General features: G+C 38.8%; 1 protein-coding gene across 2 annotated transcripts in view; it reads left to right on the forward strand.

Moving 5' to 3' along the window:
* LOC124712266 (ER membrane protein complex subunit 1) overlaps window positions 1-21,654 on the forward strand; it is a 121,433-nt gene that overhangs the window by 91,596 nt on the left and 8,183 nt on the right. For both annotated transcript variants that reach the window (XM_047242564.1, XM_047242569.1), the window contains 5 exons: window positions 7,770-7,945; window positions 11,417-11,578; window positions 11,673-11,966; window positions 21,117-21,315; window positions 21,398-21,595. In XM_047242564.1, coding sequence (XP_047098520.1) covers window positions 7,770-7,945; window positions 11,417-11,578; window positions 11,673-11,966; window positions 21,117-21,315; window positions 21,398-21,595 — 1,029 coding nt within the window. The remainder of the gene's footprint in view (window positions 1-7,769; window positions 7,946-11,416; window positions 11,579-11,672; window positions 11,967-21,116; window positions 21,316-21,397; window positions 21,596-21,654) is intronic.

A 21,654-nucleotide genomic window follows, 5' to 3' on the forward strand; every position in this document is an offset into this window, starting at 1 on the left:
TCTCACGATGTTGTTATCCCATTATACCTAGGTTGGAACTTAAATAGTGACAATTATTTATTCACAGCCGATACAAAAGAGTTATATGTTGGCACCTGTTACTGTCCTTCAAAGTAGTCACCAGCATTGTGTAGAACCCATTGTCAGCAATGTGGAAGGCGTAGTATACCATTAGCAGAGCCTGTTCTGTTGTTGATTGTGCGAATGGAGCGTTCTACTGCCTGTCAAATCACTGGAACTGTTCTGAAGCGAATGGCACGAAGTGGTTCCTTCATCTTTGGAATCAAATCAAAGTCACAATTACTTAAGTCTGGGGAGTATGGTGGATGGTACAATACTTCCCAGTCCCATCGAACGAACAGAGCAGCTACAGCTTGCGTTGTATGCGCCCGCGCATTGTCATCCAAAATGATGGGTGGATTGCGCAGAAAGTGTCGCCGCTTCCTTTGCGAAGCTGGTCGTCTTTGGAGCATCACCTGTGACCAGCTTTGCGAAAGAAGCAACGACACTTTCTGATTTTTGGCATCCTCTCTCAGGAGAATGTCTCTGTTCTTCAGCTTTGCTGTCCACCTCCCCACATGGTGCCTCTGAAGGGCACCCATAAGGATCTGCATTCTTTCCAGAAACCTTTTCCTGGATCACAGGGAATTCCCAATGCGCCGAGATCCGTTCATTGACTGGTGGACTTGGTTTCCATCTCTGTTCTTTCCGCATTGGATGCAGTGTCTCAGCTCATTTGGATGCAGTGACAATGAGCAGGTAGAGTTTGTGCACTAGTGTCAACTTCAGGTTTCCCATTGCAATCCACACTGGTATTGTTCACTTTGACTGCCTTCCTCACATGTGGAGATGCCTTCAGCAGTGAAACAGCATACTCAGTATCAGGCATATCCAGTGTCATATGCCTGCAGTAGTCGGAGATTGCACTAAGTGTCCTGCTCATCAGGACCTGATACCTGATATGCTGTTTAAATGTTGGGGTGTTCAAATGGTTCAAATGGCTCTGAGCACTATGCGACTTAACTTCTGAGGTCATCAGCCGCCTAGAACTTAGAACTAATTAAACCTAACTAACCTAAGGACATCACACACATCCATGCCCGAGGCAGGATTCGAACCTGCGACCGTAGCGGTCACGCGGTTCGAGACTGAAGCGCCTTTAACCGCACGGCCACACCAGCCGGCTGTTGGGGTGTAATCCAGGGTCACACCTAGATATATTTCTGCTTTTGAGTTCTTGCTGTGCTTCTCTGTTACTGAGGGGAAAGATGCAAATATGCATCTTGCTGTGTGTGTGTGTGTGTGTGTGTGTGTGTGTGTGTTTTTTTTTACTTCGGGTGGTGAACAATATAACATAGAGTGTATTTGGAGCTTGTGTCAGTTTCTCTTGTACTCTGAGAAGATCATGCCTTGAGCTGCCACTGCCGCATTGTCGGGTCATATTGTGTGATGCGGTTTGGTATTGGCTTGTCATTTTTGTATATTTTATACAGCATGGTGTTGGGACACCTTGTTATGATAAGGCATCTTTCGATTCCTCTACGTATTATTCTTCCTATGGAGGCTGACACAGAATCTCATACTGGGAGAGTGGTGCCAACCCAGGATGTCAGACGGTAGTCTCCCGCCATGTCATACAGTTCAGTCAATAGCTTTCAGTTGCTGACAGTGGCATATTCAGCTGTGAGGTCAATGAAGACCACTCCAGTAGTGTTCTTTCTCTCAAATCTTTCCTTATTGCATCGTGTCAGGTTTAGTAATGTGCCAGAACATGATTTCCCAGGTCTGGAGCCTACTTGCTAGTGCATGAATTTCTTTTCTAGGATGTTTGTGATCTGATGGAATATCAAAGATTCCATGATCTTAAAGGCATGGAAGAACAATGACACAGGTCAGAAACTTTTTGGGTAATTTGGTTCCTTCATTAGTTTCAATAGTGTGACCACCTTGGCCTCCCTCCACTCTCTGGGATGTGCAGTTTTTACACACAAGTGTTAATCATGTCCAGGAGCTATTTCCGTGTTTTTGGTCCAAATTTCCACTTCGTTCAACCCACAGTTCATCAACAGCAGCTGCTTTGTTGAACTTCATGTTCCTAGGAAAGTGGGAACTGAAGGGCAGCAAAATAAGAGCTGCAGTGGTAAAGTGAGTAGGCAAAGAGGGATACTATTAATGTTTCTTTGTAAATCATAATGAGCGTACAGCTACATGATAAATTATGAAAAAGCTGTGAAATGGTTTATTACAGATTATGAAAACAAGTCAGTAAAACATTTTATTTTTCACCACTGGAAAGATAGAGGATACAGTAAACCTCTTTTCCAAGTAGATAATAATCATAAACATCTGAATTATAGTTAATTGACTCTTCTCATATTAAATGAGTATTAATATTATAGTGATTTAATACAAGCCAGAAGGCATAAAACCATATTTTAGATTATTTATGATATTATTGGCAGTGTATCACCATTTGTTTCACTGTACTGCTTACTATGAAAATTATTACATGTGATGTTATGTTAATGGATGAATTAATTATAATTAATTATAATTACCTGTTTTTTTAAAAGTGCGCAATGTAAATATAGTTTAACTGATGAAATGGTTATCACATTTGTTTTGGTGGAGGTTTTCCAAATCTGTTTTAAATACTTAGCAATCAAATGGGATGCTATGGTGTTAATAACATTGCTTGTAAAGCTTGACTGCTGGTATATCTTTATATTGCCATTGAAAACTACAGATGTGAGTATAAAAACCTGAAAAAAATGTCATACTAAAAATCTAATCAGTCTTCTGCTTTTATTTAGCTGGTGGTGTTTTCTGTGCCATCCACAAAATAGAGGATGTGATTATATATCCAAATCAAAATTGCTTCCCTGAGTCACTTTTGCTCAATACTCATGAATTTTGTTGATTTTCTGCTGTATATAACTTCTAGAATGACTTGATCAGTGGATTCTTCATTGGTTCAGATTTAATTTCCTGAGTTCTAAGAATTGTAGAACAGTTGTTTCATTATTTTTGCAGTTGAACAAATGTTTCACTGTAAAAACTTTTATTATATGGCACTATTGTAGTGTTGCAAATTGAACCTTGATCATGTCATGAGCTGAGAGGTCAGTACAACTCTTCCTAGTTCGACTCTTCCCAGTTCTGTATGGCATCACTCTACGTTGACATTTATCAGTTGCTGCAGTCTTGATTTGTATATGCATGGTTTGAGACACTCTCTGCTGATAGTGTTGTAATGTTGTACAGACACGTTATCAGAAGTAAATAAGTAAGTAAACATAAGTGAGGCCGAGGGCCTGGCGCACCGGGCTTGGCGTACCCGGATTATATTTGGCCATTGGGTACACCATCTGTTTAGTTTGCGAGGTGACCCCTCTAGGCTGGCTGTGGAGGCACTTGTATTGCTCACTGTTTGATTACATGTGCTCATACTAAAGGGCTGTAACATTTAGCATAAGATTGTTGATGTTAATACATCTTCCTTGATGATAAGAATTGCATATTTCAAATTTAAATCACTAGTGTGACTGTTACCTGCAACTAACAATGTGGTCCTGTATTGTTGTGTTGAATAAAGTCATGCCAATGATATTATCATTTCCTAATGCAGAACTGCATGCTCTGCATAATACATTGACTAGTTAGTTAGTTTTGCATGATTCTCAGGAAAATCTGGTGAATGATTGTAAAGTTTCATCCTTAAAATTTTCAAGTTCTTGTTGTTGTGTTCTTAACTCATCTGAATGCATTTATGTGTGAAAGAGAACAAGTTTTGCTGCATTCATTTTATGTCTCATGCTTCAGCGCAGGTTGAAGGTCACTTGAATGAGCCTGTGGCAAACAAAATTTTTGTTGGAAGAGTGACATGTTATGCATTAACATTTTTGTTTTATTACTTTTGAGAATATCTTTTTAGAACCAAAATAACAGAGGTAAAGTGGATTCAATACAACTTGGTCTGTAATTGGCACAGATTAGTTGTTTGGGAAAGCAGAGGAGTAATGGTGGAAGTATCAGGTCTGATGGTCTAATGGTAAGAGCATGTACCTAGAAATGACCTAACTGAGAGAAAAGAGAGGTCATGGAATTGAATCCCAGGCATCCCACAGAAATTTTCAGTCTGTCTTTAATGAAACCTTCACCTCGCAGTGGTGTTAGGATTCGCTAGGAATGAATGACATGTTGTTGGGGTTCCACGTTAAACTGTGGGTTTCCTAATCCTTATTGGATAACTTGGGTAGATTCAGGACACACAAGTATCTGAAGTGGCATACAATTGACAGTCTAGCACCCAGCCATTGGGTCACATGCAATTATAATTATTTTAGTGGTGGAGGTTCCTTTGGAGGCAGTCACTTTTAGGAAGATGAAGTGTTCAGTTTAGTCATTCGACATAAATTGAATGACATTTAACATGGTCTCGTGTGCCTGATATAACAGGAATGGCTCTGATAGCTTAGTGTTGGCTAGGCTTCTCTGCTGAGGGCAGATGTTGGGCAGTTGAAGAAAGCCCGATGATAGTTACGACGACTTCTTCATTGAGGCTCGATTTCAATCAACAGTGGCTTGATTACAATCAATAGTGGTGGGTGGTGTGGAGTACATGATTGCATCTCCCCAGAGGCAATGGCCTGCTGAGTGCATGTTCCATTGCTGGGTGGCTGGTGCTGCATCACCAAGTTCCCACGTTTCCTGGCTGTAGTGAGTGTTGCTGGTGTCGGTGACCCCAAGGACGTTGCGCTCTCAGGCTGGGAGTATAGTAGTCTTCTGTAAGCTCTCCAGCATGACATAGATAATTGGAACCTCCCCTCATACTCCTGGATGGTGGCCAAGTGCAGAGCTGATCCTGGCACCACAGAGGCTTAGACAGTAGGCAGCAGTTTGTGTCCTGGGTGTGGCAGAAGCAACTGCATCATTGGTGCAGAGTAGCATAAGCTCAACATCACATCACTGCCCAGCTATTCAACGATGACGGGCTGTCCTTAAATACTACTTTTCTGTGCTGGTTTCTGTTGTTTACTGTGATTAGTGTGCTACACCAAACTATATGGACTGTATCACTGACCTCCCAACTGTTATAACCGGATTGTGATACTCCTACAGGCTTGTCACAGGTTGGCAGCAGTGTGGCCTGTCGCGAAGTTGCTGACCACACAGCCCCTTCACCAGCTGCAGCTGACTTTATCGTGCACTGGTTTCGTCAGGATGCTCTTCTGCTGGCTCCAAGACTCTAAAACTTTACACCTTAACACTGACCACTGAACACTTTCTGCGCCCATTTTAGCTCAGGTATTGCAGTGCGGTACTGTATATGAGAGAAGAAGCAGCTGTAGTTGCTAAAGAAATATAAAGTCATCCAGTGCCCAGTATCAGAATACATCTTAAATATGCTCACTATTTTTATATACTGTATTTAGCATATTTCGTGACAGTACCTTTTTCGTGAAATGTTTACAAGACGATATTTGTCTTTTTGTGTTGGCTTCAGTCGTCTAGTGAAAGTATGATTCCACAATGCAGTTTCGTCGGCTGCAGAAATGACCTGGTTCAATGTGTTTGCCTCATTTTTGGTGCTTCAAATACCATTTCTTTGAATGTGGTTTCTTCTTGATGTTTATATAAAAGAAGTAGTAATTTATTTTTCCTGTTCACTAGCAAATATTTATAACGGCAACCTGCACATTGTTCCAGTGTCACACACACCAAGAGTTCACTGCCGACTGACTACGGTCAAAGACGGCTCCAGTGTCAAAGACATTTTACACAACACACAAGCTTCCACTTGTAACCAGTCTTCTCTTTGATATTCTTCGTCACATCTACTAATATTAATCAATATGCTGTCACTCTCAAAAACTATAAGTAAATTAGCATAAAATAAGGCAAATTACAATTCACAAAAAAAAAAAAAAATATTCTGACAAAAATATAAGAAAACATTTACAACTTCCCTCATTCGGTATCGTCAAATCTGGTAGAAAATAACACATCTCCCAGATCCATTACAGTACCACACATTAGGTACTTGATGGAGAGCATGTCCAACAATTCTTTTGTTTCTTTTTGTTTGATTTTTAGTTATATGTTTATGAATTTCATTTCATTTCAATGTTATTTGCTATTGTTTATTATCTTTTTGAATTACAGATTTTCCATGTTTATTATGTAGACCAGTGGCACGTGCACTTACTTTCCAAAAATTCGTGGTTTATGTTGTCGCTCTTTATTAAGTTAATTGTGGAGGTAGTAGGGAATAGATTGAATCCTCAATGATATTAAACTGTACCCTCAGTTACATGTTATTGTGATCAGGAATAGTGATAGTGCCTTTGGTTTTTTGCTTAAACATTAAACCTCAATCATTCTTCCTTCTTTCCTTCCATACTGAGTAGGACATTATTTTCTAACCTATCGCCTCCCATGAGTGTTGATTAAAGTCCTAGAGATTGTAATGCTGCCTGGACATAAATGTTACAAAGATGAATTGTCAGAAAAGGATCTCATTGGTATATTTGTTAATAGATTTCAGTTAGGTCATTATTTGAAGTGAGACATATCTAACCAGCATTATGCTTCTATTAGTGATTTAGCCATTGCAGCAGATTTAAGTAAGCTTTTGTGCAAAAAGTGTAAATGGCTTTCTCAGAGTAACCCATGTTTGCTTTTTGTGTGGGATCTGAAGAGAGGGAGGAAGTAAACCTGTAAGACATCTGGCCTGTTATATGATCACATGCTAGTGTCCTGTATCAATGCAGCAACTAGGCTCTCTTCTGCAAATACAGCGTTAGGGGGAATCAGTTTGTTATGGGCATTTTGAACATCTAAGCTGCAATTTAGTGTTGATAATTCGATATTGTGGCCAGCTGTGCTGCATACAATAAGGTGTAGTGATTGGCATCGCTGGCAGGCATGCTGTGGGTCACTAGTTCAGATCCAGCCACCTGCAGTTATTTGTTATGCAGTATTTATCATTTCTGGAAGGTTCTTGAAATTTCTTGTGCTGGTAATGGTTGCGTATTGTGGAATATTCGATGTTTATATAAATAGCAGCACTCTATGTTCAGGAGTTCAGCTTTGTTCTATCTGTAATTTCGTGTTCAGGTAGCATTATCACTTTTGAAACCTTTGAGAGAAGATTAGTGTCTTTACTGACAGGGATCCAGTAAATTACAAGAAGTAGAGGAAGGGTCTGTTTCATAAATCGTTCGCTGTCTTATTTTATTTATTTTTGTTAGTATCACATTTACACTAAAATCTTTACTGGATTGATACAAAAGCATATTGAAACTGTGCAAAGAAAAATTATATGGATTTATTGTGTGAGCAAAGAAATTTTACTGAGATGTTGAATGAGTGTGAATGAAACACACCAGAATACTGTAGTGCATCACATTTAAAATTCCCATCAAAATTCTGGAAATCTTTCTATAAAAAAGCAGAACCCATTTTGTCTATGTACATATTGGGAAAGAGATTGCAATGTAAACAAGTAATGACAACATACTGTCTGATAATGTAATGTAATTCTAAATTCTAATGTAATTCTAAATTCTAAATGTAATTCTAAAAACAGTTCCTGACATAACTTTATCTGCAAGTACTCAATTTTTAAGAATTCATTGATTCGAAGTTGTAAATTCCATATTCTGTATCACAGGAGAACATGTTTTTTAGTATCTTGTGAGTGTTCAGTTGTAATGTCACTATCAATGTAAGTAAATGTTATACTTCTTTTTCTGTAACACTTCAAGCTGGCTCACTGGGGATGTTTGTGCATCGTCTCATAAGTCAAACACTTCAACTGCGGAGTTTCATTATGACCCTTCTGGGATTTGGATCACCACCATCAGCTGGACAAAGGGCAGGACTTGTGAGAGATGAATTCAACCTGCATAAAATAATTGTTGTCGTCACATCTGTTGGAAAGGTTTGTTTTTGTTTAGGTATCAAAATTCGATTCTATTCTTTTCTCTGGCGGCTTTGATCTCATAGTTGATTAGAAAAGAAGCTTTCGTTTCAGTTAAGACACATCTTTGAACAAAATTAATAAATGTGAGAATTTTTATGATTCAGAGTATCCATTTGGCAATTAACTTATATTTTAATGTAAAGTTACATAAAATGTTCACATTTTTTAAAAGATAGATAAAATATCCCAAGCTTTTTGCTGATATTTTATAATTTTCATTTTGAATATATGATAGTAACCCATGAAAGCTATATGGTAATAAATGCTTGGTATTTTGTAAACATAGTACTAATTCTCCTGGAAATATTGCTGTATATTTTGTTATAATTTCTACTGTCTAAAGATAAAAGCAAAATGAAATTACATGTAATACGTGGACCTATTTACCAGAACTGAAATTATGATAGTTCTACCACTACCATTAACTAAAGAGGAGGAGGAGGGAGAGTAGAGGGAAATGTAATTTAGCATTGGCATGAGAAAGCAAAGAATGTGTTAAACAGAGCATGTGCTCATGTGAAATAGACATGACAGGTATTACTGGAAGTACTAACTACATTGCATGTTTAAAGGAATTCCTTCAAGGGCCTCATCAATGATTACATGGTATTATCAACTGGTGTATATTTTTTGCAATGTAGAAAATAGTATTCATATACCACACCTAACATTATACAAGAATGAGCTTTCATGCCTACTGTATTGAAAGACAAGACGCTGTGTAAGAGGGGAGGAGGAGGGGGGGGGGGGGTGGAAAAGGAAAGAAGCAGTCTTGGAGGAAAGGAAAAGACCAGTAGATGTTTTAGCAGAGAGCTGTGCACAGTGAAAGTAATGGGGCCTGAATTGGGTGGAGAAGTGGTAGGACGGGGGGGGGGGGGGGGGGGCTGGTAGCGGTTGGGTGGAGGTCATCGAGGCAATAGGTTATTGTAGGTTGAGGCCAGAGTAATTTCAGGGGCTGACAACGTGTTGTAAGAATAACTCCCACCTTTGCAAGTAAGAAAAGCTAGTGATGGAGAGGAGGATCCAGATGGCTCTGATATTGAAGCAGCTATTGAAATTGAGCATGTTGTGCTGAACTGCATGTTTTGCCACTAAGTGGTCAACTTTTCTGTTGGCTACAGTTTGGTAGTGGCCAGACATCCTGATGGACAGCTGTTTGGTTGTCATACCAGTATAAAAAGCTGTGCAGCAGGGTTGGTATATGACATGGCTGCTTTCACAGGTCGACTGGCCCATGAGGGGATAGGACAAGCCTGTGACAGGACTGCAAAGGAAGTTCTGGGTGAGTGGATTGGGCAGCTCTTGCATCTGGGTCTTCTATAGGGATATTATTCCTGTGGCAAGGAGTTGGGGACGGGAGTGGCATAGGGATGGACAAGGATATTGCTGAGGTTGGGTGGACAACGGAACACCGCTTTAGGAGAGATGGGAAGGACCTTGGGTAGGATGAAAGATAATCAAACCCCTGACAGAGGATGTGGTTCATATATTCCAGTACAGGGTGGTATTGGGTGATAAAAGGGACACTTCTTTGTAGCTAGTTCTTTGGGATGATGTGAGGATTTGAGGATTCCGTGTGTGTGTGTGTGTGTGTCTTTAATTCAAAAATATTTAAATTCTACCAAAGCTTTCCTGCAACATTGATAAAAATAATCATCATCTCCAAACTGTTCCTCTGCTATATGCAGTACACAATGCTGCAAAATGTGCTTCTACATTAAGTGTTTCCTTGTGCGCAAAACCAGGACCACAACTAACCATGAAAAACACATCTATACCACATCATCATATCCTCCTTACTTCACTGTTGGCACTACACATGCTGGTAGGTAATATTCTCCAGGCTTTTGCCAAATCTAAATCTTCCCATTGGGTTGCCACAGGTGTAGCTTGATTCCCATTCTACATAATTCTTTTTCAGTCATCCATTATCCAGTGGTTCTTTACAGTATTGTTAAATATTACGTCATACTCAAATATATAGCAAAGTATGAATACAATAACATAAATTGCATCATTTTCAAAAAAGCAGGAGACATTTGTCTGACATTGTCTTATCATTCTGCTTGATAGAGGATATATAATTTCCATGTAAAACCCACAGTGGCATTTCTGTGTGTTTCGTGGCACTGGTGCAGATTTCATTACAAAGCTAAGAAAGTATACAGTGGCCCTTCTCACAAAATGAAATCCAGGAAAATGATCGCTTATAAAGTAGTCTGACAGCTATCTCTAGGCTTGGACCAAATAAATAAGGCTTACCACAAAATACATTAAACCAAGAGAATAAACCATTACCTCTGTAAATACCAGAAGTAGAGAAAGAAAATGTCTTGATAAGTGCACAGTGCATCAGTACCTTATTCCATCTTAACCCTAGGTGGACCTAGTCCTTGTATCAAATGGAATGGGTGTATTATATCTGATAAGGAATTAATCAGCATCTCCATTATCAAATACACTGATGGGAAAACAGATCACAACAACAAAAACTAATTAATGCAAATGAAAGTTAAGAAATATGTTTGTCTAGGTAACATATTTAAGTGATTAACTTTAGGAGATAACAGGTTGACGTAACCGTGAGATAAGCCATTGCAAATGTGAAATGGTGGTACATTAGTAACCGGTGTAACCACCAGAATTTTGAATGCAAGCATACAAATGTGCATGCATTGTGTTGCACAGGTAGCGGATGTCAGTTTGTTTGGATGAAGTTCCATGCTTGCTGCACTCGGTAGGTCAATACAGTTAATGCTCTTTGTGGATGATGCTGATGTTGTCTGATAATGCTTCGTATGTGTTCAATTGGAGCCTGATCTGGTGGTTGAATATACCAAGGCAACATGTTAACACTTTGTAGAGCGTGTTGGGTTATGACAGCTGTGTGTGGCCAAGTGGTATCCTGTTAGAAAACATGTCATGGAATAATGCTGTTCATGAATGGGAGCACAACAGATTGAATCACCAGACTGACACACAATTTTGCTGTCAGGGACTACAGAGAGAATTTTCTTCAAAATATATTATCAAAGAAACAAAATTAATTCTTACACACTTAATAACTTCCTTGTTACACATAGAAGAATATTTAAAACTTTGTTTTTTGATGAAAATGTTGAACAATGAAAGAGAGAGGGGGAAATGGATAAAGCTATGAAGATCTTTCCAGTACCTGACAATCATTTTTCATTACTTTTAACACTGTTTTTATGTTCTTGTGCAGTAATGACAATACAAATGGAAGTTTTTTTATACATATCCAGAAATAATGTTGAATCAAAGATCAGTACTAATTTGCAGGTAAACCACAAGAATTGATGCTAAAAGATATAATATCCATTCATTTCTGCTGGGCAGTTATAAATTTTAGTACAGAAATCTGTAAATAATACAGTGTATGAACTGAGTGAGGTGACTTTTCAACAGGTGTTTGGAATTGATAATTTAAGTGGTGAAATCATTTGGAAGCGATACCTAGAAGATGTGACTACTTTCACATCTCCAAGCCAGCCCATGCTGCTGTTTGTCCAGAGAACAACACGACATTTCCCTTATCCTGCACAGTGCGCTCTTGTTGCAAAACATAAGGTTTGTTACTGTTATAACAATACAAATACAATGATAACAGTCTTAGTTGTTTTAGAATAATTATAAAAACTGAGACTCTTTTATGTGCATGCAGGTTACAGGAGAAGGTGTACTGTTCACCTTCAACCCATTCAGTGGTCAAGGAATGGTTAGTAATGATGGCATACAACTGCTTGGCTACCGTGTGCGTCAGGCACTCTTGCTTCCAGTTAATGATGAAAACTTTCTTCGAGCATTGTTACTGTTTGATGAGAAGGAGAAATTACATTCGTATCCTGACACTGGAAAACAAGTGGCAGCCCAGATTGCGCACACAACTTTCTTATTCACAGCGGAGCCTAACACTGGCACTCTGACAGGATATTCTCTTGGATTCAGCACAGCTGAGGTATGTTGTCATTTAGTATTGGGTAAAGTTCAGAAGTAAATTTTATATTATTTTATTAAACATGACTCAGAAAGGTTTCCATTTTGAATTACTTAGGCTAGTATTGCTTAATGCAACAATCTACAAAAATCCTTCTAGTTTGTGACTAATAAAACCATCTCAATACCATGGTCAACTACAATTTTTAGGCACCTTTGTTAGACAATATTGTAAATCAGGAAATGAAAACTGAGTACAAGTAACTTCCTGATTCTACCATTCTTTTTATCAGGTAATGTGGGACAGAAATTTTCTATTGTGTTAAAAATCACACTTAACAATAAATACCTTATCCCTGTTTTGTCATACAGTTTTGGAAACAGTGTCAGTGATTGCATATGTCTTCAGGCAGATGAAATGTATTGCAGGTAGAACCAAACAAAAACTGAGTCATATGACTACATCATGATATGGAAAGGAGCCTCATTGATATAATGAAACTTTACTGACAGCTCTGATATTGTCTTATGAAAAGATTGCATTTAAATACAATCCCGAGACAATATTTTGAAAGAATTATGCCAAGCAAAAGGCCTAGAGGAGCCTGTCATGATATTTGAGTTAAATAGATCATCAAAGACTTTGGCAAACAATGTGAAAATATTAACAGCAGTGAATAAGCCAACTTTAAATGGGTAGTGGCTGTTGAGGAGCCAAACAGATGCACCTGATGCTGTAGCAAAAATTTCTATTTTACACGCAGATTTACTTTAGTACCTGTTTTTTGTGTAGATCTGTGAAGAAGTAATTGTATCAGTGTATTTTACTGTATGGACTAGTCTTTACTAACTTCCTCTAAGTTTTTGAAGTTTTTCTGCTGATCGAATAGTTCGTCATTTTTGGGAGTGCATCTAGAATATTACAGACTCTTGTACCGATATTTCGGCTGACAACCTTTCAGCCATTCTTAAAGTTAGTCATTTGCAAAATTGTTAAAGTACTTTGCACTGTGGAGTAAACACACATGCACCATAAATAAAACTGTTGGAAACAAGAGCATCAGTCATAAGTGAAACTTTACACCTCTAATAGTAAAACAAAACAAGAACAGAATCAGTGAATCCATAGTGCCAGGCAGAGAGGAATTATAACAATATTTCCTTTGAGAATGCAGGGATGAAATGGGGGGGGGGGGATCCATGATTTGTTGAGCCTGATATCCCCACCTCAGTTGAGCAAATTGTCTGCTAATTGTATTTCCACAGCTCCTACAACCACTGAATCTAGGCAAGAAGAGGCTGTGGCTAGTAACTTAACTTCCCCATATTCTCTGGAGATTTTGTTGTGCTGTTGTAGGTGAGTGTTTCGCTGGAGTTCAATGCCGTGTTCTTTTACAGTGCTTGGTGCCTATTACAAAACATCAAATTAAGAGAGTTCTGCAAACAAAAAACCAATTGAAAGAAGAGCAAGAAGAAAGAGATGTAACATCTATGGATTTTCTACTGTATGTGGCAAATACTTCATCAAAATTAGCAAGCATAATGAAGAAACATAAATTGGATTCCACTGGCCAAGACAGCAACTCTTCTGGGATCTTTGGAGGACGATCTGATTTTGCAAAAGATGGCTGTATATGAAATTCCTTGTGAGAGTGGCAAAAGGTAGATAGGACGAACAGTACACTATAAAAGAATGTTGTATTGAACTCCAGCAATACACTCACCTACTACAGCCCAAGAAATATGCAGTGGCTGAAGATTGTATTTCCACTGGCCACTCCATGTAGATTATGAGATAGTTAAGATACTGGCCAAAGTCTCATCCAACTGGTATTCAGCAGTCAAGGAAGCTGTGGAAATACAATTAGGAGGCAGCCTGCTCAACTGAGATGAGGGTTTCCAGTCTCAAGCATTTCTGTCCCTGCACATTGGGAATCCTGCAATCATAACAATTTTCATATTTCATAAACAGTTCAAGATGTTGAAACGAGGTATTTTGCAAATGAGAGCACACAAAGAGGCATATATATTTTATGGATTTATAATAAATATGTGAAACTTTTTTATTTGCTGAGATGTGAAAGTAATACGTCTGCAGCAGTGACAAGGTCAATGGAGCAGGCACTTAAACATGCCAATTAAGTTGACTAAGAGTAGAGTATGATGGATTTTCGAGCAACAGTACACACATCACTTCTGCAGCCTATTGGCTTGGACTGACAATTTTTCTTCACAGTGTCAAAATGCTAACTATAAAATTTAAATATATTTAAACAGTTCAGTTGACATGCTTAAAATTAATATATTCAAGTCAGTTACAATTATTACCCTTGTAAGTCAAAAGGCTATAGGCCACCACATTGTAGCGTACTGGTAAAATTTTGCTCAAGCCACTACTGCCTAATGGTGAATATACATCTGAGACAGTGTGAGACACTTTGCCTATTAAACCTGTGGCCAATCTTGCTGAAAGTTCTAGACAAACACAGAGTGTGGAACTGCTTGTCATTGGGAGCTCCTATGTTAGGCAGGTGACAGATTGTCTCAGGCAGGCAGGTTGGGAAAGAAAGGCCAATGTCAACTCATTTTCTCATTCGGAAATCTTGCCCAAGATGTGGAGGCGGCTCTGCTGGCAGTGACCAAGCATGCTGGGTGCAACCATCTGTAAATTATGGCTCGTGTTGATACATATGGTGCCTGCTGTCTGGGTTCAGACACCATCTTCAATTTCTACAGGCAGCTGGCTACTTTGGTGAAGACAGCTAATCTCGTCTGCGGCAGTGAAAGTATAACTATCACTTTGCAGTGTCATTTCCACAACTGATTGTGGTCCACTGATTTGGAGCTGTGTGGAAGTCTTAAAGCAGAGCCCCAGACGATTCTGTGACTGATTAACTTTTTATACCTGGGATTCACAGTCATGTAGAACTTTTTATACCTGGGATTCACAGTCATGTAGAACTTTATAAAAGACATCATATTTATGCTAGTGACTGTAACACTTTCTTTATTTCACGAGTGCAATTACGGCCTTAGGCCATTCTCAAGTGCACTTGATAATGGCCTAAGGCCGAAATTGCAATCTTGAAATAAAGAAAGCGTTACAGCCACTGGTGTAAGTATGATGTCTTTTATAAGATTTTGTGACTATTTTGGATGCAGATTTCTCAACCTCCTCTCTTCGGTAGAGACTTCTAGGAGCCAACTTAATAGGTCAGGCATACACTACATGCAGGAAGCAGTTACTGGGAGAGAGTATGTGTGGCATGCACGTGTCTGTTTTTTAGGATAGAGAAATCCCTCCACAGGCCAGATAAGACACCTTTTTATGCCATGCAGGATAGCATTCTCATAGCAGTTCAGAGAAAGAAAATTTAAATATAGTATTAGTTAACAGTAGGAATGTGTATGGAAAGTTCCTGTAACTAGCCGCACTCATAAACAGTAACTTCACTGAAAACAGCTGCAAATAGGAATAAAAGAGTAAGGTAGGAGATCTTTCTGCATAGTAAGAGAGACAAGAAACAGATTACAGAATACTTGAGTGGTCAGCATGAAAATTTCATCTACAGTGCTAACAAGGCTGAGTTTCAATGAATAAAATTTAAGAGCATTGTACAATACACTTTAGACAGATACATGCCAAGCAACGCTGTGAGGGCTGGAAAACACCCGTGTAGCTGTACAAAACTGCTACAGAAGCAAAGCTGACTTCACAACAAATATAAACATAGTCATAGCGTTACAGAAAAACAAAAGCTAAACAAAGCCAAAATTAGCATAAGAAGTCCTGGCTGTGAAGCGTCCAACAAATTCAAACGTAAAATTCTATCTACCGAACTTAGAGGAAATCCTAAGAAGCCATTGTCTTATTTTAAAACAGTAAATGGAACAAAGCCACCTGTCAAACACTCTTATGACCAAATGGCATTGAAGCAGAGGATGAGATAGAAATGGTCAAAATACTGAACCCCTTTTTCCAAAGCTGTTTCACGATAACACACAAATGACAAAGTGACAGATATCAAAATAAAGTGACCATGGAATAGAAAAACAACTGAAATTGCTCAACAGAGGAAAGGCCTCTGGACCTGAAAGGATACCAGTTCAATTCCACACAGAGATGCGAAAGAGCTTGCCCCCTCTTGTAGCAGCTGTGTACTGTAGATCTCTGGAGGACTAGTGTGTTCCTAATAATCAGAAAAAAGCACAGGAGGACTGAAGTGTTCCTAATGATCAGGAAAAAAAAAACCAGGTCACTTTATTTTCAAGAAAGGTTGTGGAACAGGCATAAAAATGTAGGTTACATCTCTGATGTCAGTATATTACAGAATTTTAAGACATGTTTCATGGTCGTGTATTATAAGATTTATGGACATCAGAAACCTCCTCTGTTGGAATCAATGTGGGATCCAAAAATGATGATCGTGTGGAACCCAGCTCACACTATTTGTCCATGAGACCAAGAAAGCAGTAGATACTGGTGCCATGCTTGTTGACTTCCGTAAGGCATTCGATACTGTTCTTCAGCACTGCCTAATTAGCAACCTTTGAGCTTACAGAATATCAGATCAATTGTGTAACAGAACTGAAGTTTTCTCACAAATGGAACGTAGCATGTCATTCTGAATGGAGAGAACTCTTCAGACCTAAAAGAAACTTTGGGCCTACCCCAAGGGAGTCTATTGCAGCAAGACCTGCAGAGTATCAGTGCTTGGCAGAGGGAGTGGCAATTGACCCTCCACATAAACAAATTGTATTTATTTCAGATACATAGACAAAAAGACACTTTATTGTATGATTACTTGTTTGCAGACCAATCACTGGAAGCAATTAATTCCATAACATACATAGGAGTATGCATACAGATCAATTTAAAGTGGAACAACTGCATAAAACTAATCACAAGAAAGGCAGATGCCAGACAGATTCATTGAAAGAATTCTCGGAAAATGTTGTCCACCAGAAATGAAGGTAGCTTACAAAACTCATGCTCAGCCAATACTTCAGTATTGCCCATCAGTATGGGATACATAGCAGATTTGGTAGAGCCTCCATTTCCACAGAAACCATCCTTTCCATTACAAAAACTGTCTGCTGCCGCTGCAGTAGCAGCAGCCAGTCCCACACCCAGCAGACTGAAGGTTATTGAAGCCTTCGCAGACAGAAGCTACCCTCCAGATCTTTTCCAGAAACAGATCACTTTGTGCCTTTTATCCACATAACCAGCTCTCCTTGCACACTAGATGACTGGCCACAAAGGAGTGCCTTTTTCTTCATTCCATATAACCTAGAACTGGCTTTCCACTAGGCTTAGGACTAACTCTTTCCAAACTCTGAAATGAAGAATACCCTCCATACCACATTGACTGCTGTTCCACTGCTCACTCAGCCTGCACAATGTCCTTGTTTGTCCCTACGACTCTCTTCTCCCGACTCCTTTTGATCATGTTCCTGTCAATGTTTCAGGTGCAAGATCTTTCTTACACATCCACCCACCACTACCTATTCTAGCTCTGCCACTGAAATTTCCTATGCCATTAAAGACAGGACCACCTTTGACAACATCCACATCATCTACAAAATATACTGCAACCTCCGCACAGCATGAACAACAAGCAACATGGATGTATGTTCATTGATAAACTGTATCAAAGAGCAAAGCAAACAGTAGAGAGGAATGCAATGTCATTTTCTTCAACTCCTGCTTCATAGCACATACCATTTGGTCCGTCCCCCTCTCCAGTTTTCACCTTGTTTCACTCTCTTGCTCCCTCACCTCCCCTGCACACCACCAGTTACTTTTTACTCCGGCCTAGCTCACCCATTTAACCTTTCCTTAGTTCTTTCCTCTACTCTGGACTTCCACCTTCTGCTTTACTTAATTTTCCTGTGTGCATTCTTGTAGCCAACCATGTACCTTTCTGCTTAGGGAGCACACCAGCATGATCTTTCCTTATCCACTGCCATTTTGTTCTTTCCGTACAGTTCCTTCTGCATCAGCATCAAACATTATACTGTATTGTGGATTTTCTATGACTGGATCAGATGGATCAGAATCACATTCACTGTGAAGAGCATAGGTTTCTTGCAGAACTGATTTACATGAGAAGGTAGATGATGGGTCATTTATTGACAAATGGCAAAGAAATCAAAGCAGTAGTTGTCACTAACATGTTGGGAATTACCTTGCCACGCTCTCATGTTTTGTACTACAGGGAAGTTTGGTACATCGTATATTCACCATATACTTACATAGGGAGACTGGAAATTTGGCAGATTTGGATGAAATTTTGCTCAGATTGTTCTTAATTGGGAAAACAGACATTTATTAGTTGGGTTTTGGTGTGGCACACTATAGTTTATTGAAAAATGACAGAAGTTTTTTGTCACTCAAGTCCTAATGACTATAACAGGTTGGTAGTGCCCTCAAGTGGGCAAGTGATGAAGTCAGTGTACTCTGGATTTGTGGACTCGACTTTGCGTTCACATCCTTACTCGGAATAAATATTTTTTATAAAATATCGGTATTTCATAATCATACATAGTTTGCATATATATCTCGATTATATACATTTTCTTGAAATTGTGCAACACTAAAGCATTCTTTGAATATATTCTCTCTTAGGTGAAAAACTGTTTATTTGTCTGTAACAGTGCAAATGGTGTTACAGTTATACTATCTGTGTGAAGGGGCTCCTCTGTTACAGGAATAGTGACATTTTATATAGTCACAAGGCAAGGCTTCGTGTTCATGTTTCATCAGTCAAGAAAGTACAGTAATCGCTTCATGTCACTTTCCATTAATTTGAACAAGTGTGCCTATGAAGCACCAAATGTCCCAAAACCCTCCACATTCAACAGACTAAAAATGCTTAATACCGCAAACTGTGAGTACATCATTTTCAGAAAAATCTCATTGAATTGGTGAATAATTTTGAAGGTTTTTGATTTTGTATATTGAAACAAGTTCAACAAAAATTGGAAAAATTCATAAAAATGAGAATGGTGTTCCTCCAGATTTTATCAAAATTTCTGAAATCATGGATGAACAGACAATTCATACGTATACTACTCGATGAACAGACAATTCATACGTATACTACTCCAGCACAATTGGAATCCAAATAAGAGAATGAAGATCTGACACATTCATAAACGACAAGTCTAGAGCATGGTCACCCATTTCCAGTATCAGCTTGACTATCTAGAGGCTCCTCAGCACTACGGCCCATGAAGGGCCTTGGCCTGTATCTCAGTATCCTGCCACTCTATCTGGTCCATGGGTTTCTGTCTCTGTTCTCTGATACCCAGCTTTTTCATGTCTTCTTCAATTCCATCCACTCATCTCTTTCTGGGATGTCCTTTCCATCATCTGCCTCCAGCTTTGCCATTAAAAATCCTCTTCATGTTCTGTCTTCCTCCATACTGACCCCATGTCCTGCCCTCCACAGTCTTCTTATTTTAATGGTGATGACAGAGTCAGACTTTTCAAAAAGTTGTCCTAGTTCAGCTTTCGTACGGATGTACCAACCTTCTTGCTCGTATATCTGGCCATACATCTTAGACAAAACCTTTCTCTTCCAAATGCTAAGGAGTTTTTTCTCATTTGCAATCACATCCCACGTGTCGGCACCGTACATAACAACCAGTCATTTGTTTTGTAAATGAGGATTTCAGATTTTCATGATAGAAGCGAGCTCCTAAGCATGGGTAGTGCGGCAAAGTAGCATATGTTGCCGCTGCTATTCTAGCTTGCGCCTCACTGCCGATATCTAACGGGTTCCAGGGGCAACAAAAATTTGATTTTCAATATTTCATACAGTTATTGACCAAATTTAAGACTTTAGTATTCTGCCATAATCTATTTGTGTTACATTAAAGGTTTAACTCAACAAGTCAAATATTACAGTTAGAAACTGTGTATATGACTAGAAGCAGTATAAGGTATAACTCATTGTGCACAAATATCCAGACCATATTCAACCAGAACTTTATGGTGAGAGTGCTTAATGACTTCCAAGAAACTTTATACATAATTTCAGACATTAACAAAAACATTTTCATTGTGATGCCCCCCCACAAAATGGTGAATGGAAAAACGTTCATTGCTCCCTGTATTATTGCAGTTAGCACAGTAAAACAGTAGCATCAGGCACAGCATTTTAGTTTATCATTTCTTTACAACTAACTCTATTCACAACATACTTTTCAGACACTATCCACATATATCATTGAAAATACCTGCAAAAGTATATCATCATATGGCATGTAGTTCTGGAGATGTGATGTTTTAAACATGGGAGTTTGATTCCTTAAAGAATCGGTGGGGGGTTTACTGGTGACTCAGAAGTAGAATAGGAAATTCTTGGATGCAAAAATGTATACTGTTGTGTGGACGACAACTATTGATAACAGTGTATCAGTGTTGGGGGGGGGGGGGGGGGGGGCTGACTGATTTATTGAAACAAGAGACTGCACAGAGCATGGTAAAACAAGAACAACCACTCAGCATTGGCTTATGATAGTGAGCATACAATTACATTAAACAATCTCAGTTTCTTGCATAAACATGGAATACACCAGTGTCATGTTTCGAAATATGTTCCCTTCAAGAAAGTTGTATCATCCTAAAAAGATATTGAAGTTGCTCAGCACTATGTATGTCATATTATACTGTTAACTAAACTGTAGCATTGTGAAACACGGAAAATTGCAACAGGTTTCATCATTCCTTAGGTGGTGGGAAACAGGGTATTGCTTTCCACCATAACATAATAGAAAATGAACTTCCATGTAATTGGGCCACTAATTTGAGTTGTTCCTCAAGCTTCCATTCATAGACCATTTATATTGTATTATATATCATTGACTTAACCATTGTGTGTACCGGAAGGTATTGTATTTGCTGCTGACATAATCATCGTCAGATTAGTATCAGAAAATAAATATCGAAACAAATAAAGTATTAGAAGACATCAAATCCTAGGTCACAACTAACAGGCTTTACTGAAACTGCGGTAAAACAATACAGTCCTTTACTTCGATCACAACTTTAATGTTTTATGCATTTTCAAATAGATTTTTTTTAATAGATTGTCATCCGTAGTAGTAAGTTATTGCAGATTTTGCATTTTGTTAGTTACTGAATTTACAATTATATTATTTACAGGGTCTTGTGGCTACTGCAGTGTGGGAGGTCAAGCTTTGCATTGACAGTCCACAGAAAGTGATAGCCGTCGTAGGTAAGAATCCTGGGGAGAGAGTTCACTCACAAGGTCGTGTCCTTGCTGATCGCAGTGTGCTGTACAAATACATCAATCCCAATCTTGTTGCCGTTGCTACACAGGGCTTTGATCCTGTGCAGAAGTGTGAGTTTCAATGAAATACATTTATTTGTAGCTAGGTCTGACTTAATGATTTAAGACTTATTTATATTCTTATTTCTTATAGATATACTGAACATCTACTTAGTAGATGCTGTATCAGGTGCAGTTGTTTTTTCTGCATCCCATAAAAGAGCGCGTGAACCAGTGTACGTAGTACATTCAGAGAACTGGGTACTTTACAGTTACTTCAGTGAAAAGTCTCGACGGACTGAGATTGTCACCCTTGAATTGTATGAAGGAAAGGTGCAAAGCAATACAACAGGTATTGTAGTGAAACTTCATTATTATATTGCCATTTATGTTGTTCTAATTGTTATCCAG

This window comes from Schistocerca piceifrons, chromosome 1 (genome assembly GCF_021461385.2).
Source record: "Schistocerca piceifrons isolate TAMUIC-IGC-003096 chromosome 1, iqSchPice1.1, whole genome shotgun sequence".
In the NCBI taxonomy this organism is placed as follows: domain Eukaryota; kingdom Metazoa; phylum Arthropoda; class Insecta; order Orthoptera; family Acrididae; genus Schistocerca; species Schistocerca piceifrons.